This window comes from Dromiciops gliroides, chromosome 2, assembly GCF_019393635.1.
Source record: "Dromiciops gliroides isolate mDroGli1 chromosome 2, mDroGli1.pri, whole genome shotgun sequence".
Classification (NCBI taxonomy): Eukaryota; Metazoa; Chordata; class Mammalia; order Microbiotheria; family Microbiotheriidae; genus Dromiciops; species Dromiciops gliroides.
Window position 1 is genome coordinate 636,104,510 of NC_057862.1, and position 17,906 is coordinate 636,122,415.

Genomic DNA, 17,906 nt, shown 5'->3' on the forward strand with positions numbered 1-17,906 from the left:
CAGATGCTTAGGATGACTGGAATGAAGGGTGATGGTCCTGGAGCATGCTCAGTTTGATCTGTGCCGCTTATCTCCGTTAGGTGTGTGTGTGTGTGTGTGTGTGTGTGTCCTTGATTGTGTTCAAGGAGAGGCCTACTTGATTTCAAGGGGAAACCCCTGAGGTTTCAAGGAAAAAGTTCCTTGAACCCCCCAGAGAATTGTTGGGGTGACCGGGGCCCATAATCCTCCCATGACAACACAGTTCCTAAATTTGGAATTCTCGACTCTTCTGTGCCCTTTATCTTTATGACCCAAGTGACATTTTGTCAGTTCTATCTTTATAAGATATTTTACATCTATTCCCTTCTGAATCAGTCAGTCAACAAGCATTTTTTAAGTGCCTTCTATGTGCCAGGTACTGTGGTGTGTGTGTGTGTGTGTGTGTGTGTGTGTGTATAGGGATACAAAAAGAGCCAAAAGACAGTTCCTGCCCTCAAGGAGCTCACATTCTAATAGAGGAGACAATCAGCAAACAAATGTGTATAAACAAACCACATACAGGATAAATAGGAAATAATTGACAGAGGGAAGGCACTAAAATTAAGAGGGCTTGGGAAAGGTTTCTTATAGAAGTCAGGAATTCAGTTGGGACTTTAAGGAAGCCAGGAGAGGTAAGAGGCAGAGATGAGGAGGGAGAGGATTCCAGGCAAGGGGGACAGCCAGAGAAAATGCCTGGAGCCAGGAGCCAGTGTCTTGTTGGAGGAAGAGCCAGGAGGCCAGGGTGGAATAGTATGTAGGAGGGAGAAAGATATAAGACCAGAAAGGTGTGTGCATCTGGGTGCTGGGTTATGAAGTACTTGTGAATGCCAGAGGATTTTGTATTTGATCCTGGAAGTGATAGGGAGTCACTAGAGTTTATTGAGGAGGGGGGTTGACAAGGTTAAATCCTCCTTGCCACCCTTTTCACCTCTCATCTTCTGATCGGTCACCCCTCTTCTAGGCTTTCCTCTCTCCAATCTATTCTCCACCCAAGGTGCCCAAGTAAGTTTTCTAAAGCACATCCAGTCATGTCTCCCTCCTCTTCAAGGTGCTTCACTGTGAGACTCCTCTTTGCCTTTGGGATAAAATGCAAATTCCTCAGTTTGACCTTCCAGCCTTATTCCCAGTTGCTCTTTCACAGTCCTTTAAGCCTGGCATTCAATCTCCTGCCTCTGCAGCTTTGCAGACTGTCCCCGAGGCCTGGAATGTCCCTCCCCTCCCCACCCCGCCCCCATCCCCAATCTCCCCGTTAGAATTCTCAGCTTCCTCTAAGGCTCAGCTCATAGACCACCTCTTCTGTGAAGCCTTCCTGGGTCCCCCTAATAATTTGTGCTCTATGTCTCCTCAAGTGATCACACACATATTTGTTTATGTCACCTTCTCCCGATGGAATGTGTCTTTGCATCCTCAATGTTTAGCGCAGTGCCCGGATTGAGGGCACATAGCAGTTACTTAATGTTAGACTGAGGTGGTTATTCAGCCTCAGCTGAAGACCTCCGGTGGAGAGGACACTATCTCCAGAGGCAGCCTATCCTGTTTGGGGATGGCTTCCATCCTTAAGTCAAAGTTGCCCTTCCCTATCATTTCTGCCTACTGTCTCCCCTGGCTTCCTTTAAGCCCCAAATGAAATCCCACCTTTTACTGGAAGCTGTTTCCAACCTCTCTAATTTCTAGAACCTCCTCTCTGTTATTTCCTCTTTATGCTGTGAGGTAGCTAGGTAGAATGATGGGCCTGGAGTCAGGAAGAGCTGAGTTCAAATTCAGCCTCAGACACTTCCTGGCTGTGTGACCCTGGGCAAGTCACTTCACCCTGTTTGCCTGTTTCCTCATCTGTAAAATGAGCTGGAGAAGGAAATGGCAAACCAATCCAGTATCCCTGCCAGGAAAACCCCAAATGGAGTCACAAAGAGTTGGACACGACATAAGACGACAATATATCCTGTTATATAGTTTGTTTTATACATATATGCATGTTGTCTTCCCTATTAAGTTGTAAGATCCTTGAGAGCAAGGACTGTCTTTTGCTTCTTTCTGTATCCCCAGTGCACACAGTGTTTGGCATATAGTAGGTGCTGAATAAATATTGATCAATTGACTTCTACCCATTGTTCCTAGCTCTCTGGGGTCAAGAACAAGTCCTTCCCCCATAGCCCTCCCAATTGTTGAAGACAATAAACCTCCCCAGGTCCCTTAATGATTCCTTGTTTCCAATACCCTCACCATCCCTGCCACTGGTCTATGGACATGATCTCAGTAGTTCTCTTGAAGGGTGCTTCCAGGATGTAACGGTACTCCCTCCAGCTATGGTTTGGTCCCAGTAGAACCAAAGAGGGGCCCCAGTGTGGTAAGACAGCAAGATCAGAGCTGGAGTCAGAGGGCCCACTCACCTGCCACATGACCATGGTTACCTACTTTCTTCAGGCCTCAGTTTCCTCTTTTGTAAAAAGAGGCGGATTAGACAAAACAATTTCTAAGGTTTCTTCCAGAGATGAAAATGTGTATGATTTTATGACTCATATCTCTCTTGTTCTGGAATATTCCTCCATTAACATGGCCTGAGATCATAGTGGCTTTCTGAGTCTCTGTATCATACTATTGACTCACATTGAGCTTGTGGCTTACTAAATACCCCAGATGTTTTACACCTGAGTTGTTGTCCAGGCACACTCGCCCCCACTAAGAGCAGAGCAGTGTGGTGGAGAGAGCGCTGGATCTGGACTCAGGAAGACTTATATTTGAATTCCTCCTTGGATATACATACACATATACATGCATGTATGTGTGTATCTGAGGTGGGATTCAAATATATACACATATTTATATATATGTAACATATGTATGTGTATATATAGGTATATATACATACATGTGTTTGTATATATATTCACACACATACATATACACACACACATCTCTCATGCTCACACACACATAGTCATACACATAGACACATATATTAAGACCTGCAGCAGGCAACTAGGTGGTGCAGTGGATAGAGGGTTGGGCCTAGAGTCAGGAAGTGCTGAGTTCAAAACCAGCCTCAGACACTTTCTAGCTGTGTGACCCTGGGCAAGTCACTTCACCCTGTTTGCCTCAGTTTCCTCATCTGTAAAATGAGCTGGAGAAGGCCAGTATCTCTGCCAAGAAAATCTCAAATGGGGTCATGAAGTGTCAGACATGACTGGAATGACTGAACATCTCCAGCACTTAACTCAAGGGGGTTGTGATAAAGATTAGATGAGAATATGTCAAATTGTAAATGTGTAAACTTTGCAAATCTTAAAGCACGATACTGTCTTGTAGTAAGAAAAGAGCTCAAATATGTGATTCTGGCTCATAAGTTTGCAGCAGCTTTGGATACCCACCCTAATTAAGTTGAGGAATTAAAATAACATATGATGAATGTAACACAGGGCAACTGTAATTGAGCAATGAGACAGAACATAGTAATAGTAACAAAAACAGCTCACAGACATACACATTCCTCACTGACATTCCTTTAAGGTTTATAAAATGTTTCCCTTTGTGACACCCACCAGGAGGCAGGTAGTACAAGCACTGTCATCCCCAGTCACATCACACTTCCATTGCTTTTTTTTTTTTTTTTTTTTTGGCGGGGCACTGGGGGTTAAGTGACTTGCCCAGGGTCACACAGCTAGTAAGTGTCAAGTGTCTGAGACCGGATTTGAACTCAGGTACTCCTGAATCCAGGGCCAGTGCTTTAACCACTGCGCCATCTAGCTTCCCCCTACTTCCATTGCTTTCTCATCCTTTCCCATGCTTTCTGGCCTAGGACACTCTATCACCCCTGTGGCTTGCTCGCCCTGGGATAGTGCTCCACAATGCCCCTCCCCCCCTTTCCCATTGGTTAATTCCTCCCGGAGCCTCCATTTTTCAAAGGGGCCTGGCCAGCCTGCCTTCATTTACCCCTCACCTGTTCCCAACTTCCTGGATTTCAAAGTTGTGCCTATGCCAGGTATCTTCATCCCCACCCCTTCCCCGGTTTCAGCTTCCTGCTGTGTTGTCTTTCCCCATTTGAATTTGAGCCCCTTGGGGGCAAGGACCATATTTCTTTTTGTTAGATCCCCAGCTCTTGGCACAGTGCTTGCTATAAGCTGTTGTCCCGTCATTTCAATGGTTTCTGACTCTTCATGACCCCATCTGGGCTTTTCTTTTTCTTTTTTTGCGGGGTAATGGGGGTTAAGTGACTTGCCCAGGGTCACACAGCTAGTGTCAAGTGTCTGAGGCCAGATTTGAACTCAGGTCCTCCTGAATCCAGGGCCAGTGCTTTATCCACTGCACCACCTAGCCGCCCCCCCTGGGCTTTTCTTGGTAGAGATAATGGAGTGGTTTGCCATTTCCTTCTCCAGGTCACGTTACAGTTGAGGAAACTGTGGCAACCAGGATAAAGTTGACTTGCCCAGGTTCACACAGCTAGGAAGTGCCTGAGGCTGGATTTAAATTTAGGTCTTCTTGACTCCAGGTCCATCACTCTCCACTCTCTCTGGCAAATGCTTAATAGATGCTTGTTTCCTTCCTTCCTTCCCTATTTATCTTATGAAGGAACCGAGGTTCAGAGACTTTAAAGGATTTACCCAGAGTTATAAAGCAAGTATAACTGGTGACTTCCCAGAACTTCAGCTTGGTGACAGCCACTTTCCCGGTCTTATGCCACACTACACAGAATTGTGGAATTTTAGAACTGGAAAGAATCTTGAAGATAATCTAGTCCAACCCCATTTTGTGGAATGAGAAACTGAGGCCTAGAAGCGTGACATGGCTTGCCGGGGGTCATGTAGCTTCTCTGCCCTATTCTGGTCACATGGGGCATTTCTGTGCTTCCACCCACGCTTGCCCATAACCATCCCCTTTTCTTGGAATGTGGCTCTTGCCAAGGTCCTATTTCCATCTGTGACAGCCAACGTGAGGCCTGGTTCAGAAGCCAACCCTTCCAGGAAAGCTTCTGATCCTCCTGGCTGGAGATAGTAGTCTCTCCACAGTCCCGATTTCGGATCGTCTTTCCTACTTCCCCTTTGTCCTTTGCTTCATACTTTACTGTGCATTATATTTATCTGTACACTAGGGATGTCAAACACGTGGCCCACAACCCTTCCAAGTGGGGCTGGAACCAGATTGAAATGTGATTAGGAAATAGTTAACAAAGTAAATAGACATGCTCTGTGGGGCATCATGCCCCTCCTTTTCTATTTTTGACACTACTGTAGATGTTCCCTTTTTTCCCTGAGGCATGAGACCGTGTCATTGATGTCTGTAACCTATGCCAGCCCAAAACAGTGTGCTGCAATGTACACGTGCTGCTCATGGGTCACCTTAGTCTGGGCCTGGGGCACTGAGAGGTTAAGTGATTTGCCTTTGGTCACACAGCCAGTACATGTCAAGGAGGCCCTAGGCCCGGTTTCCCAATCCCAAAGTTAGCGCTCTATCCTCCATGCAACACTGCTCTAATGAGTATAGCAGGTACTGCCAACCATGGCACATATTTTGGAAACCAGATCCCGTTCTTTACTTCTATTCTCTGGCTATTTCATGTGTAAATCTTAGCTGAATTGTGAGCTTTTGTCCAGAAGCATGTCTTCTTAGGAGCCCAGACCATTAGAGGGGAAGGGGCTGCCTGAACACAGAACACCAGGCATCTGCACTAGAATGGATTTTTCAATTCTAGACTAGGCTTGTGATTTCATTAGTATAGAGAACACTCTCTTTTAAGCAGCCTGGTACCTGCCCTGGGGCTCAGTCTAAGAGGTGCCTTGGCCCCTGAGGGCTTGTGTCTCTGATTCAAGGGTGGAGCCAGAGACTGCTGGACCTTCATTTTAGGAGAACAGGACAGATATCTACTCACCTCCCACTGGGCAGTACTTATTTTTGACTTGACTTCCCCTAGTCTTCATGCCTGGCAGGTACCTAGCCCACCCTAACCTGGTCCCAAATAGATTGTAAGCTCTGTGAGGGCAGTGACTTTCATCTGCTACCTGCAGTGCTTAGCAGAGCCTGGGACACGGTAGGTATTCAATAAATGTTTGACTTGCCCAGTGTGTTGGCAGCAGGAGCTGAAGCAGGTTTTCTGGAGACTAAGGCCGGCTCTCTCTCCATTCTGCTGCACTGACTCTTGGAAGACGGGTCCTCAGTGATTATTTATTCCAATCTTCTCATTTGGAGAGATGAATGATGGGTGCCACCCGAGGCCGAGGAGCCCTGCTATCAGCCTCCCACCTGTCCCCAGGCCAGGGGCTACAGGCAATAAAGAATGGTTCTATGTCTAGAAGCAAAGCTCCAAGTACCCAGGTCCCTCTGGTTCCAAGAGGCTAATTCTGCCATGGGCCCATTGGACCAAGCCTTTCATTGAACACTCCTCCCCCCATCATCCCGGGCTGCTCTGCCTCCTGGCCCAAGGCTGCAGACCTAGCCTCCCTGATGCAGGCCCAGGGACCTCCCTCCAGCTATGCTTCCCTGTCTTTGCTGGGGGTGCAGAAGTGGCCTGGCCCTCACCCTGGCGACTCCTCTGAAAACACATGGCTTGGGAACTTTTTGTGACTGTGAAGTATAAATTAAGGGTTTATTAAAATATCTCCAGTGTCCTCTTCAGTGGCACAATGCATTTACTGGTATCCCCTTGTGCCCACCTGGACAGCCATTTGCCAAACGGCCGCAGCATCTCCCACATACAGACAAACAAGGGGGCGTGAATGACAAATGGGGGGAGGTGGAAAGGCAGAAAGGACTCCTATGGGCAGGTGAGAGCTGCAGGATCCCCTGGAGGTGACTCCTCTCCTAAGTGAGCTAGGAACGAGCTGACAGACACTGGTTCACAACTTCCAGTAGATGGGAATTCTCCAAAGCTGCTGCCACACGCTCCTTGTCGGCGAGTTGTTTGTTTACTGGATAAGAAACAAGCAGAGACCAGCAGGTGGGTGCAGCCCATCCCACTGCACCCAGAGCCTGTCCAGCTCACTCCCACTGCTTCTGAGCACCCCCTGCTATCTGAGGCTGACAGAGCTGCAAAGGGCTTTATGCTAGAGAATGTTAGAACTATAAGGGACCAGAGACAAAGAATAGGAATGTTGGAATAGACCTGAGAGATCTCTTCAGTCCAACTACACATTTCAGAAGAAACTGAGGCCAAGAGAACGTATTTGACTTGTTTCAAGCCACAGCTATGAAAAACTGGACCTAGAACCCCAAGTTCCTGATTCTAGGCTCAATGACCTTTCTGCTGTTCCAGCTTCTCTCTATCCAGTCAGTTACCAAGTCCCGTACCATCTAGCCTTCCAACAGGAAATCAGCACGTGGCCATGTTTCCTACTCCTTCTGCCCTTTCTCCCCAAGTGGGATACAAGCTTTGGACCAGACCTCCACCAACCAGGTTCCCCTTTGCCCAGAGGGAGTGGATATACTGGCAGGCAGGAAGGAGGTAGGGAGTTTGATGAAGGAAAGGGGAAAATTAGGTTTGGATGGCAAAGAGATGGTACCCAGAGCCAGATTTCAATCCAGATCTTTTCTCCTGACTCTGATCTTGGGAATTAGGGTTAAGAGAAGGTCACTTGCCCTAATTCAGACCCAAGAAATGGAGAGATCTCATGCTGAGTAGATGGAAACCAGGAAAAACCCAACCCAATTCCATCCTTTCTTGGATGGAACTGAGAATGCACTGCCAGGAAAAGTGTGGGACTAGGGTCCATACTCACCAGCGTGTTCTGAGGCATGTGTCCCAGGGGTAATGTGAACATCCATCTGGAAGGAAGAGTTACAGAGTCACTAAAAGGCCTTGAAGAAATATGGATCCTTGCTAAGTGCCTATCTCTCAGCCTCTCAGGGCCTGGGACATGGTGACTTAGGAGGAAGTTTATGGATCCTCATTCCTCAATGGCCTCTTATGAGGGATGGCAGTGTGTGACTGGCACCTCACTCCAATACCCCAAAAGGTTAACTGCCAAGTCAGACACAGAGCAAGTATGCAGGGAGGGAGCACCCCAGTCCTTCACTGACCTTGAACCTTTCAGGCAGGGAGCGGAGCAGCTTGACTTTGATGGACAGGCCGATTAACGTAGCCATACTGCAGTGAGGGATTGTGGGAGTAAATTCCACAGCCACTGTGCTTTCCCTGTCATTAACCTGCAGAGGAAGGAGAAAGTGCTAGCTACTGTTTATCTGGGCTCTTCTCCCAATATCAAGGTCAACTCTCCACAAGGAGGGAAACACCTAGATCGATACTGATGCCCAGGCAGAAAGTCCCACGCCACCTCTGAGCTGTTTGAAAAACATTCTGAACTTAACGCCAAACGAAAGGAGCATTTTCATACCTGAAGTGGAACAGAAAAGGGAATTGTATGGGAAACTGGGAAGCTTTAGTAGGTACAGTGTGCTTTACTTTGAAATCTATCATAAGTGCAACATGTGACTGCCAAAGCTGTCCTGCTTCTCTGGGCTCTTCCATGCTCTGAGTGCTCCCTCCATGGTCAAACTGCCACAAAACTGCTCAGGAAAACTGCAAACTGCAGGGGAGACCCACCTTGCTTTCCTCCCTGAATTCTCTAGGTACCCAAGATCAAGAATCTTAAGAGAAACAATTTTATTTTTAAAAAGGGACCAAAGGAGGCTTAGCATACCAGGTTTCAAGTTATTCTACAAAGCCATAACCATCATGATTTGGGCCCCCCCCCCCCAAAAAATAGAGGAGATTGGTATCTCAGAGGCACGTGCTTTGTGCCATGCCTCTCTCCCCATGAGAAGTCCGAGGATTTTTCTTGGTTCCCCTTCCCCTCCCTACCCTTGCCCCTAAATAAACTACCATCTTATTCTTATAAAAAAAAAAATAGAGAGGCTGATGAGCGTAACAGGTTTGGCATGCAACACTGAGAGAAAACAAGCCCTGCAGGAAAGTGTTGGATAAACCTAAAGACCACCCCAAGTACTAATAAAAAGTCTCATTATTTGACAAAATCCACTGGGGAAACTGTCAAGCAGTTTGGCAAAAATTAGGTTTAGAAAACATCTTATGGGGGCAGCTAGAAGACGCAGTGGATAGAGCACCGGCCCTGGATTGAGGAGGACCTGAGTTCAAATCTGACCTCAGACACTTGACACTTACTAGCTGTGTGACCCTGGGCAAGTCACTTAACTCTCATTGCTCCACAAAAGGTTAGAAATAGCTGTTATGGAAAGTGCAATAGTGAGTTGATAAGGAAAGCATAGTAGGATTGTCTAGCAGCAGTTGAGATTGTATAGAAAACATCTTATACCATATACCTAGATAAACTCCAAATGCACACATGACTTAGACATATCATAAACAAATTAGAGGAATAAAGAAGTTATTATTATTATTTTTTTGTGAGTGAGGCAATTGGGGTTAAGTGACTTGCCCAGGGTCACACAGCTAGTAAGTGTCAAGTGTCTGAGGCCGGATTTGAACTCAGGTCCTCCTGAATCCAGGGCCGGTGCTTTATCCACTGGGCCACCTAGCTGCCCCAAGAAGTTACTTTTTGGATCTATGGATAGAGGAAGAGTCCAAGATCAAAAAGGATCACAGAAAATAAAATGAACAGTTTTGATTAGATAAAATTAAAAAGTGTTTGTGAAAACAAAAACAATTCAGTTAAAATTAGAAGGGAAATGTTAACTGGGAAAAAAATCTTTCAATTAGGTTTCTCTGATAAAAGTCCGATAGCTAAGACATACAGGGAATTGGTTTAAATTTAAAAGAGGCGCTATTCCCCATTTGAAAATGGTCAAGGGATATGAACAGTTTTCAAAGAAAACCAATCTATCAATAAAAATATCAAAAGGTACTCTCAATAATGAATAAAGAAATGCAACTCTTAAGTTTTAGCTCACCTATCAGATTGGCAAAGTAAAAAAAAATAGGAAAATGACAATTGTTGGGGGGTGGGTGGGGAGGAATAGTAATATCAACACAATATTGGTGGAGCTATGAACTGGCCATTTGGAAATCTGGAACTATGATGAAAGCAAATAATTTGTGCATATTCTTTGACCCAGTGTTTAGCACAATGTCTAGCTCATAGGAGGAGTTTAATAAATGTTTGTTGACTTGGTTGACTTGACCCAGCTATAGTATTGCTTGGCTATAATCAGGATCAGAGGAAAAGATATATATATATATATATATACATATACACACACATATATACACATGTATATGTATATGTATATACACACACACATATATATGTATATACATATACATACATATACACACGTATATGTATATACAGATACATACATACATATATAAAGTTATTTATAGCACCTACTACTTTTTGTAGCATCCAAAGAACTGGAAACTAAAGGGGTACTCAAATATTGGGAAATGGCTAAACAAATTATGAAATGGTCAAATGGATAGCTTCAGAGAAACCTGGAAAAAATATATGCATATGCAGTGTGAAGTAAGCAGAACAATTGAAAAATAACACTATAAAGAAAAACATCTTTCAAAGCACTCTTATCAATGCAATGACCTATGACCATGCTTCTAGAAGACTACTAATGAAGTATGCTAGCCACTTCTTTTTTTTTTTTTTTTTTTTTAGTGAGGCAATTGGGGTTAAGTGACTTGCCCAGGGTCACACAGCTAGTAAGTGTTAAGTGTCTGAGGCTGGATTTGAACTCAGGTACTCCTGACTCCAAGGCCAGTGCTCTATCCACTGCGCCATCTAGCTGCCCCCTAGCCACTTCTTAAGAGGAGTGATGGACTTAAGATACAGAATATGATAAATGTGTTTCGGGCATAGCTAATGTGGGAATTTGTTTTGCTTGACTATGTATATTTGCTATAAAGGCTATGTTTTTCTTTTTTTTCTAAGAGGGGAGATAAAAGGGCAAGTAGGGGAAGACACAGGATTGCCAAAAAATAAAGAAATCTAGCATTTACATAGTGCTGTAAGGTTTGTAAAGCTTACACATATCATCTTATTTGATCCTTACAACAATCCTGGAAGACAGGTGGTATTATTACCCTCATTTTACAAAGAGGAAACTAAGGCAGGCCAAGGTTAAGTTACTTGTCTAAGGTCACAAATCTGGTTAAGTGTCTGAATCCAAACTGGAACTCAGGTCTTCCTGACTTCAAAACCAACACTTTATCCACTGTGCCACCTAGCTGCCTAAAAAAGAGAGTCATTAAGGCATCTTTAAAAAAAAAACAAAACAAAACCATAGAAAAGAGGCCAGAAGGAAGCCCAGGAAGCAGCACAAACAAGCAGGATAGTTTTGCAGGCTACAGGATTAACTTTTTTTTTTTGGTGGGGCAATGTGACTTGCCCAGAGTCACATGGCTAGTGTCAAGTGTCTGGGGCCATATTTGAACTCAGGTCCTACTGAATCCAGGGCCAGTGCTTTATCCACTGTGTCACCTAGCTGCCCTCAAACTTATTTTTTTAAAAATCAAGTCCTACATAACAAGGATCTGCAGCTTCATGTACAATCCTCTTTGTCTGTTCTACTATGAATATGGAAATGCCCATTTTATTTGGTATTAAGTTCAGAACATAAAAAAAGAAAAAGAATTTTCAAGGTAGTATTTTTTTTTCCACAAAGGGAAAGAATTCTGGTCTGCAAAAGAAAACTGCTATCTTAGAAGCTGCTGATCCATCCAATGAGAGGAAGTCAGGGGGGAACTAGACTCCTAAACAATTCAATTCAATAAACATTTATTATGTGCCTACTATGTACCAGGCACTGTGCTAGATACTGAGGATACAAAAAGAGGCAAAAGACAGTCCCTACCTTCTAAGAGATTACAATCTAATGGAAGAGACAACATGCAAAACAAACATATACAAAGCAAGATATATAAGGGATAAATAGGAAATAATGTACAGAGAGAGAGTACTGGAATTAAGAGGGGTTGGGGAAGGTTCCTGTAGGAGGTGGGTCTACAGCAAAGGTTCTTAAACTGTGGGATGTGACCCCACTTGGGGTCATGTGGGGGTCATGAAAAATCTAGGAACAGTGAAAGGTTTTGTAAACCTATTTTATATACCTATATGCTGGGGTTGTATAAAAATTTCTTGGGTAAAAAGGGGCCCCGAGTGGAAAAAGTTTAAGAAGCCCTGGTCATCTGGAATAAAGAACATTAGTCCTGGAAAGGACCTGAGTTCTAGTCGTGACCTCCCAGCTATGAGATCCTGGGCAAACTGCTTGCCTTGTTAAACCTCAGTTTCCTCCTCTGTCCAGCAGGGATGATGCCTCAAAAACTGAGGAAAGCACTTCCTAAACCTTAAAGCATCTCTCTCTCTCTCTCTCTCTCTCTCTCTCTCTCTCTCACACACACACACACACACACACACACACACACACACACACACACACACTCACTCTCTCTCTCACACACACACACACACACACACACACACACACACACACGCAAGCCACGCTCACTTTTCTTGATATCCCCGGCGCTTAGCGCAGTGCAAGGCGCCTAATAAAGGCTAGTTGATTTCACAACTGAGAAAGCATCCCTGTGGTTGGGTTCTTCTCTAGCCGAGGGAAATCACTGGGGCAGGGGGGGTGGAAGAGATCACCAAGGCGACTGCAGGACAGCCCCCATCCCCACCCCTTCCTCACTTTCACCCGGACTTGCTCCACCACATTCAGCTCCTCCAAGGTGAGCGGGTGCTCGGGGTCATTGATGGACCGGATCAGGTGTGCGAAACGAATGAAGGAAAATACTACTGTGCTAAGCACAGGAGGGGGCGCTGAAGAGCTTTCTCCCTTGGCCCAGGCCCCGCCCCCACCCACCTAAGCTCCTCCCAACGCCTGTGAATGACCGGGCTAATGCCCCACCCCGACCTCATCCAGGCCCTGCCCACTCCACGCCTGAGGATGCTCCCGCCCCGCCCCCGCCAGGCCCCAAACTCGCTTCCGTCCGGGCCCTCTCTCGCATACTCCCGAAGCCTCGTTCTCGTTCCTGTTCTCGCTCCTGTTCCCGCCCCCGGGGTTCGCGACCCGCCAAACTCCCCAGGCGCAGGATCTCCCAGCCGCCTGTGGATATCAAAGATCTCCCGGTCGTCGATGCTGTCGGGGACTTGGTCGTCTTCCTCGCCCGCGGTGACAGGTCGCTCCCCGGACCGTTGGTAGATGAGCGGGTTCGCATTCTCCAAGAGGCCGCCCAGGCCAGCGCCGCTGCCCGCGCCCACCATCTTCTCCGGACCCGTGACGGGCCGTTCATTGGGCGCCCCCTCCGGCGAGGCTCACTTCCGGCGTGTGGCTTCGGAGACGAAAAAGCAAAGCGCGTTTCCGGGAGGGGAGGGGGGACCTACGGTGGTGCAGAGAGGACAAAAATATCCTCACTGCGTCCTAATCGCTTCTCGTGCTTCGGGAGCCGCCCGAGAAAAATCGGGACCTTAACGGAGGGAGGCCGCCTGGGAGACAGACCATCGTGTTCCCTGTTTCCAGTCACGGCACCGCCCTGGGCCTCAGCCTTCCCATCTGTAAAACGGGTGGATTAGAATCAATGACCCCGAAGGGAGGGGGAGGTGCAGGAGGGACTTTTATGTTTAAGTGGCGTTATTAACCCTTTGTTAGTCTACAGGGTCCCCATGACAGTACACCAATCCTAGATCTGTAGCATTCGCAGATTCTGAGGTCGGGTATAAATGCTTGCTCTGAAAGTTTAACGACCAGCCCTGGGAAGCCAGCTACAGTCCATTCAGCATTTATTGAGTGCCTGCTGCATGCAAGGTCTTTCAGATACAAAGAAACTGGCTTTGTTTTCGGGAAGCTGGCATCTTCCTTGAGGGAAATAATAATATACCTTACCTTTATATATCTCTACACTTTACAACTATTATCTTATTTGATTTTCATGACAGTCCTGAGGAAGGAATTGCTATCTCCCCATTTTACAGATGAGGGAACTGAGGCAAGCAGGGTTAAGTGACTTGTCCGGCGTCACACAGCTAGTGTTGGAGGCTAGATTTGAACTCGGGCCTTAGAGTTCTATCTAATTGCCTGCAACAGGTCGGGATACACCGTGGACACAAGAACATAGAGCCTGAGATGTCTCTGGCACATCCTGGCAGAGGGGCCCTGCAGGCTTGAAGATGAAAAGACAGGTTTTGCGCTTGAGAACTGGATTGTAGAGATGCTAATCCAGGGGGCTTGAGGGGATAGATTACTTAGAAAAGAGAAAGGACTGGGCTCTGGGAAACACTTCAGCAACCCCCCCCCCCTTTGAATGGAATGGGGGGGGGGTTCAAGGAGGAGTTTGCACCAGCCCCCAGCTCTGCATCTCTTGCTGGCTCGAGGTGAGGGTCCCTGCTCCCTCTTTCTATGATCTCACTAGGTGGGTGATCTCTTCTGCTTCCCCTGGGAGAGGTCTCCCAAACCTACTACAAGCTTGAATCTTTCTCCTGAACTCCAGACCTTCCCAACTTGCTGGAGGTCTTTACCCGGAGGTGCTAGGGCTCCACACATCCATATTGGGACTCTTTATCCAGACTTCCCAAGTGATATCCCAGAACTATAGGATGTCACTCTTCAGAAAGCCCCACGGGCTTCTTATTGTCTAGGATAAAAAAGCAACAACAAAAAACCCCAAACCTAACAAAATTCTCTGTTTGGCGTTTAAAGCCCCTTACAGTCTGGTTTCTTACAACCTAACAGGCTTAATGCACATTTCTCCCTTTCGTGCCCCCTACATTCTGGACAGATTGGTCTTGCTGTTTCTTGTTGGCAGTATTCCATCCTGTCCCCATTCCTGCACCGATTGTCTCCCACTGCCAGGAAGAACATACTGCTCCTCACCTTTCCCTCTTAATATCCCTACCTAGCTCCTTTAAAGCTCAGCTCCACTGCTACATGAGAACTTTTCTGATTCCAGCCTCCATCTGACCTCAGATACTAGTAGTTATTCCCTGCCCTTCCCTACCTCCCCGCCCCCCCCCCCAGGCTCAATTACTATGCAATTACTTAGTTGCCTACATGTCTACCCTAATAGACTATAAACTCTGGGGAGCAGCTAGGTAGCAGTGGATAAAGCACCAGCCTTGCATTCAGGAGGACCTGAGTTCAAATGTGACCTCAGACACTTGACAGTTAGTAGCTGTGTGACACTGGGCAAATCACTTAACCCTCATTGTCCTGCAAAAAAAAAAATATGTGTGTGTATATATGTATATGTATGTGTGTATATATGTATATATATATACACACATATATGCATGTGTATATGTATATGTATATGTATATATATAAACTCTGTGATCAGGGATTGTTTTCTTTTCCCAGCACATCATAGTCCTTGTTTGAATTCCCTCTGATAGGATACCTAGAAACCAGATCTTAAGTAAAGAGATATAAACACAGAAACCCTCTGGCTTTGACAAGTTTAAGCATGTATTTATTTTTAAAATTTTTTAAATTTGTTGGTGAGGCATTTGGGGTTAAGTGACTTGCCCAGGGTCACACAGCTAGTAAGTGTTAAGTATCTGAGGCTGGATTTGAACTTAGGTCCTCCTGACTCCAGGGCTGGTGCTCTATCCACTGCACCATCTAGCTGCCCCAAGCATGTCTTTATTAACATGTGCAGAAAAGGCCAAATGTTTCTTTAGGTTCAGCTTATGACGTTTAATCCCCAAAAACACCTCCAAGGAAAAAAGTACCTGCCTCGGAGGTTGTCTTAGGACCCCAGGAAGTCCAAATTAGGATAAGACCTCCCATGTACCTCCTTAGAGAAGAGATTAAAATAATGAGATAACCTACTTTTTCTCACTATAAATATAACCATTTTCATCTCCCTATTCGAGACACCTATCTCCTTTGGGTGCTTCTTCCTGTGGTCAGCACAGTATTTTAATAAAACTTGGGAAACCGAGTCACTGAGTCTTGTAATTCTTTGGGACACCTCACAGTCAATTTGATCAATTAAACCCATCCCCCACATCACCTCCAAATTTTCCTTTCTTCTTTACTATTTCCCTTGAAGGAGCCACTATCTTTATAATCTCTGTGGTTGGCAACCTCATGATCTCTCTCTTTTTTTTTTTTTTGCAGGGGCAATGAGGGTTAAGTGACTTGCCCAGGGTCACACAGCTAGTACGTGTCAAGTGTTTGAGGTTGGATTTGAACTCAGGTCTTCCGAAATCCAGGGCCATTGCTCTATCCACTGCGCCACCTAGCTGCCCCCTCATAATCTCTTTAGACCTCTACCCACCCCCACCTCTTTGTGTTGTCCATCCTTTGTTATTCAAGAAGATTGACGACATCAGGTAATGTCTGACTTGCAAGTGAATTGGATTCAGGTGTGGAAAGCAGAGCTGTGCAAGGTTGTCAGCCTCTCCTCCAGAGTAATCCGAGTCCAGTGGCAAGATATGTCAGGATGACTGGGGATTGCCACCCCCCACTTCATATTCATGGAATGTTAGATCTGGGAGGACCCTTAGAACATAAAATGTCAGAGTGGGAAGAAAGCTTAGACACTGAAGAGTCCAATACTTTCATTTTATTATGAGGAAACTGAGTCCAGGTAATAAGCAGTAGAAGATTTGAATTTAGGCCCTCTTATTCCCAGACCAACACTATCCATTTCATCAAGCTGAGTGTTTTGCTGCTGGATTTGACAAGCCCTAACGACTGATCAGATGTGAGGGGGTATGGAGAGTGAAGAGTTAAAGATGACTGAGATTGCAAGCCTGGAAGAGGTCTCTTCCAATTCTGGAGCTCCCTTGGCTACACAGAAGACATATGACACCGTGCAAAGAAAGTAGACCTCTAGATCAGTATACAAAATGGTTTGCAGCTATGTAAAACCACAACTATATATGCAAAATACACAACTATATACAAGTGATGTGGGATGGAATTTGGGGTCAAATTGATTGTGAGTCACCCCAAAAGAATTATAAGATTCAGTGACTCAGTTTCCCAAGTTATATTTCAATACTGTGAGTGTTCACAGAGAGAACCAGAAAAGTGGAAAGGTATCTCTTGAATAGTGTGAGAGAAAAGTGTAATGATTGGAATAACGCCACTTGCTGGAGACTTACTGTAGAAGAATTCTGCCCATGAAGTGAAGGTCTTTGAGGGCAAGACCAGGAGTCTTTTCTTTGGCGTCAGGAAGTGACATTGGCTAGTGGGAGCAAGAAGGAAGAGACTGGCGCTCTGTCTCGCTCTTTCTCCTGGGGACACTGGTGGAGAAGGGAGCTAGAAATGCACTCTCCCTTTAATAGATAGGAATCTAGGCCTTTTCTTCTTTCTTTACCAAATTCTTATTCTCCTTAATAAATGCTTAAAAGTCTAACTCTTGCTAAAGCTTATTGGCGACCACTCATTAGATATTTTAGATAGTTTAGCTAGAATTTTAGCCCTTGACAAAATATAGTTATATATATAGTATGGATAAATTGATTATCAGTCTCATTATAATAATTTCCACCTTGGGGAGATACAGGGGAGGGCCTGTCCTCATTATAATATTCTCCACCTTGGGATGTTTCAGGGGAGGGCTTATCCTAATTTGGAGTTCCTGGGGTCCTAAACCAACCCCCAAGGCAGTACCTTTTTCAGTGGAGGTGTGTTTTTGGGGTTTACATGTCATAAGGTGAATCTGGGGATAAATTTGGCCTTTTCTGCGCATGTTTCTTTCTGGTTCCAATGACTAGTTTCAAAACAATCATTTTTCTTTAGAATTTCTATACCCTTGTCATTTTATCATTGTTAGAGTCTTCAGGTCTCTTCAGCCTAGGTCCCTCTGTTCCCGTTATGGGTACTGATTTATGTGGGTACGAAAACCCAACATCCTACTTGTAAGTTATCCATTAACTGGGGTCTGACTCCCTTTTAGAGCTAATACCTGAATTAGAGCTTGGGTCTTAGGTTTTTCTATTAACCCCTTTTTGCCTCCTACA

At 45.5% G+C, this 17,906-nt stretch overlaps 1 protein-coding gene across 1 annotated transcript; it reads right to left on the reverse strand.

Moving 5' to 3' along the window:
- Positions 1-6,561: 6,561 nt before the first annotated feature.
- CIAO2B (cytosolic iron-sulfur assembly component 2B) lies at positions 6,562-13,287 on the reverse strand. The gene is made up of 5 exons (XM_043988056.1): positions 13,052-13,287; positions 12,625-12,704; positions 8,023-8,148; positions 7,722-7,767; positions 6,562-6,914 (listed from the first exon to the last, which is right to left on the reverse strand). The coding sequence occupies exons 1-5, from the start codon at positions 13,197-13,199 to the stop codon at positions 6,817-6,819; spliced, it is 498 nt and encodes a 165-aa protein (XP_043843991.1). The 5' UTR covers positions 13,200-13,287; the 3' UTR covers positions 6,562-6,816.
- Positions 13,288-17,906: the final 4,619 nt, after the last annotated feature.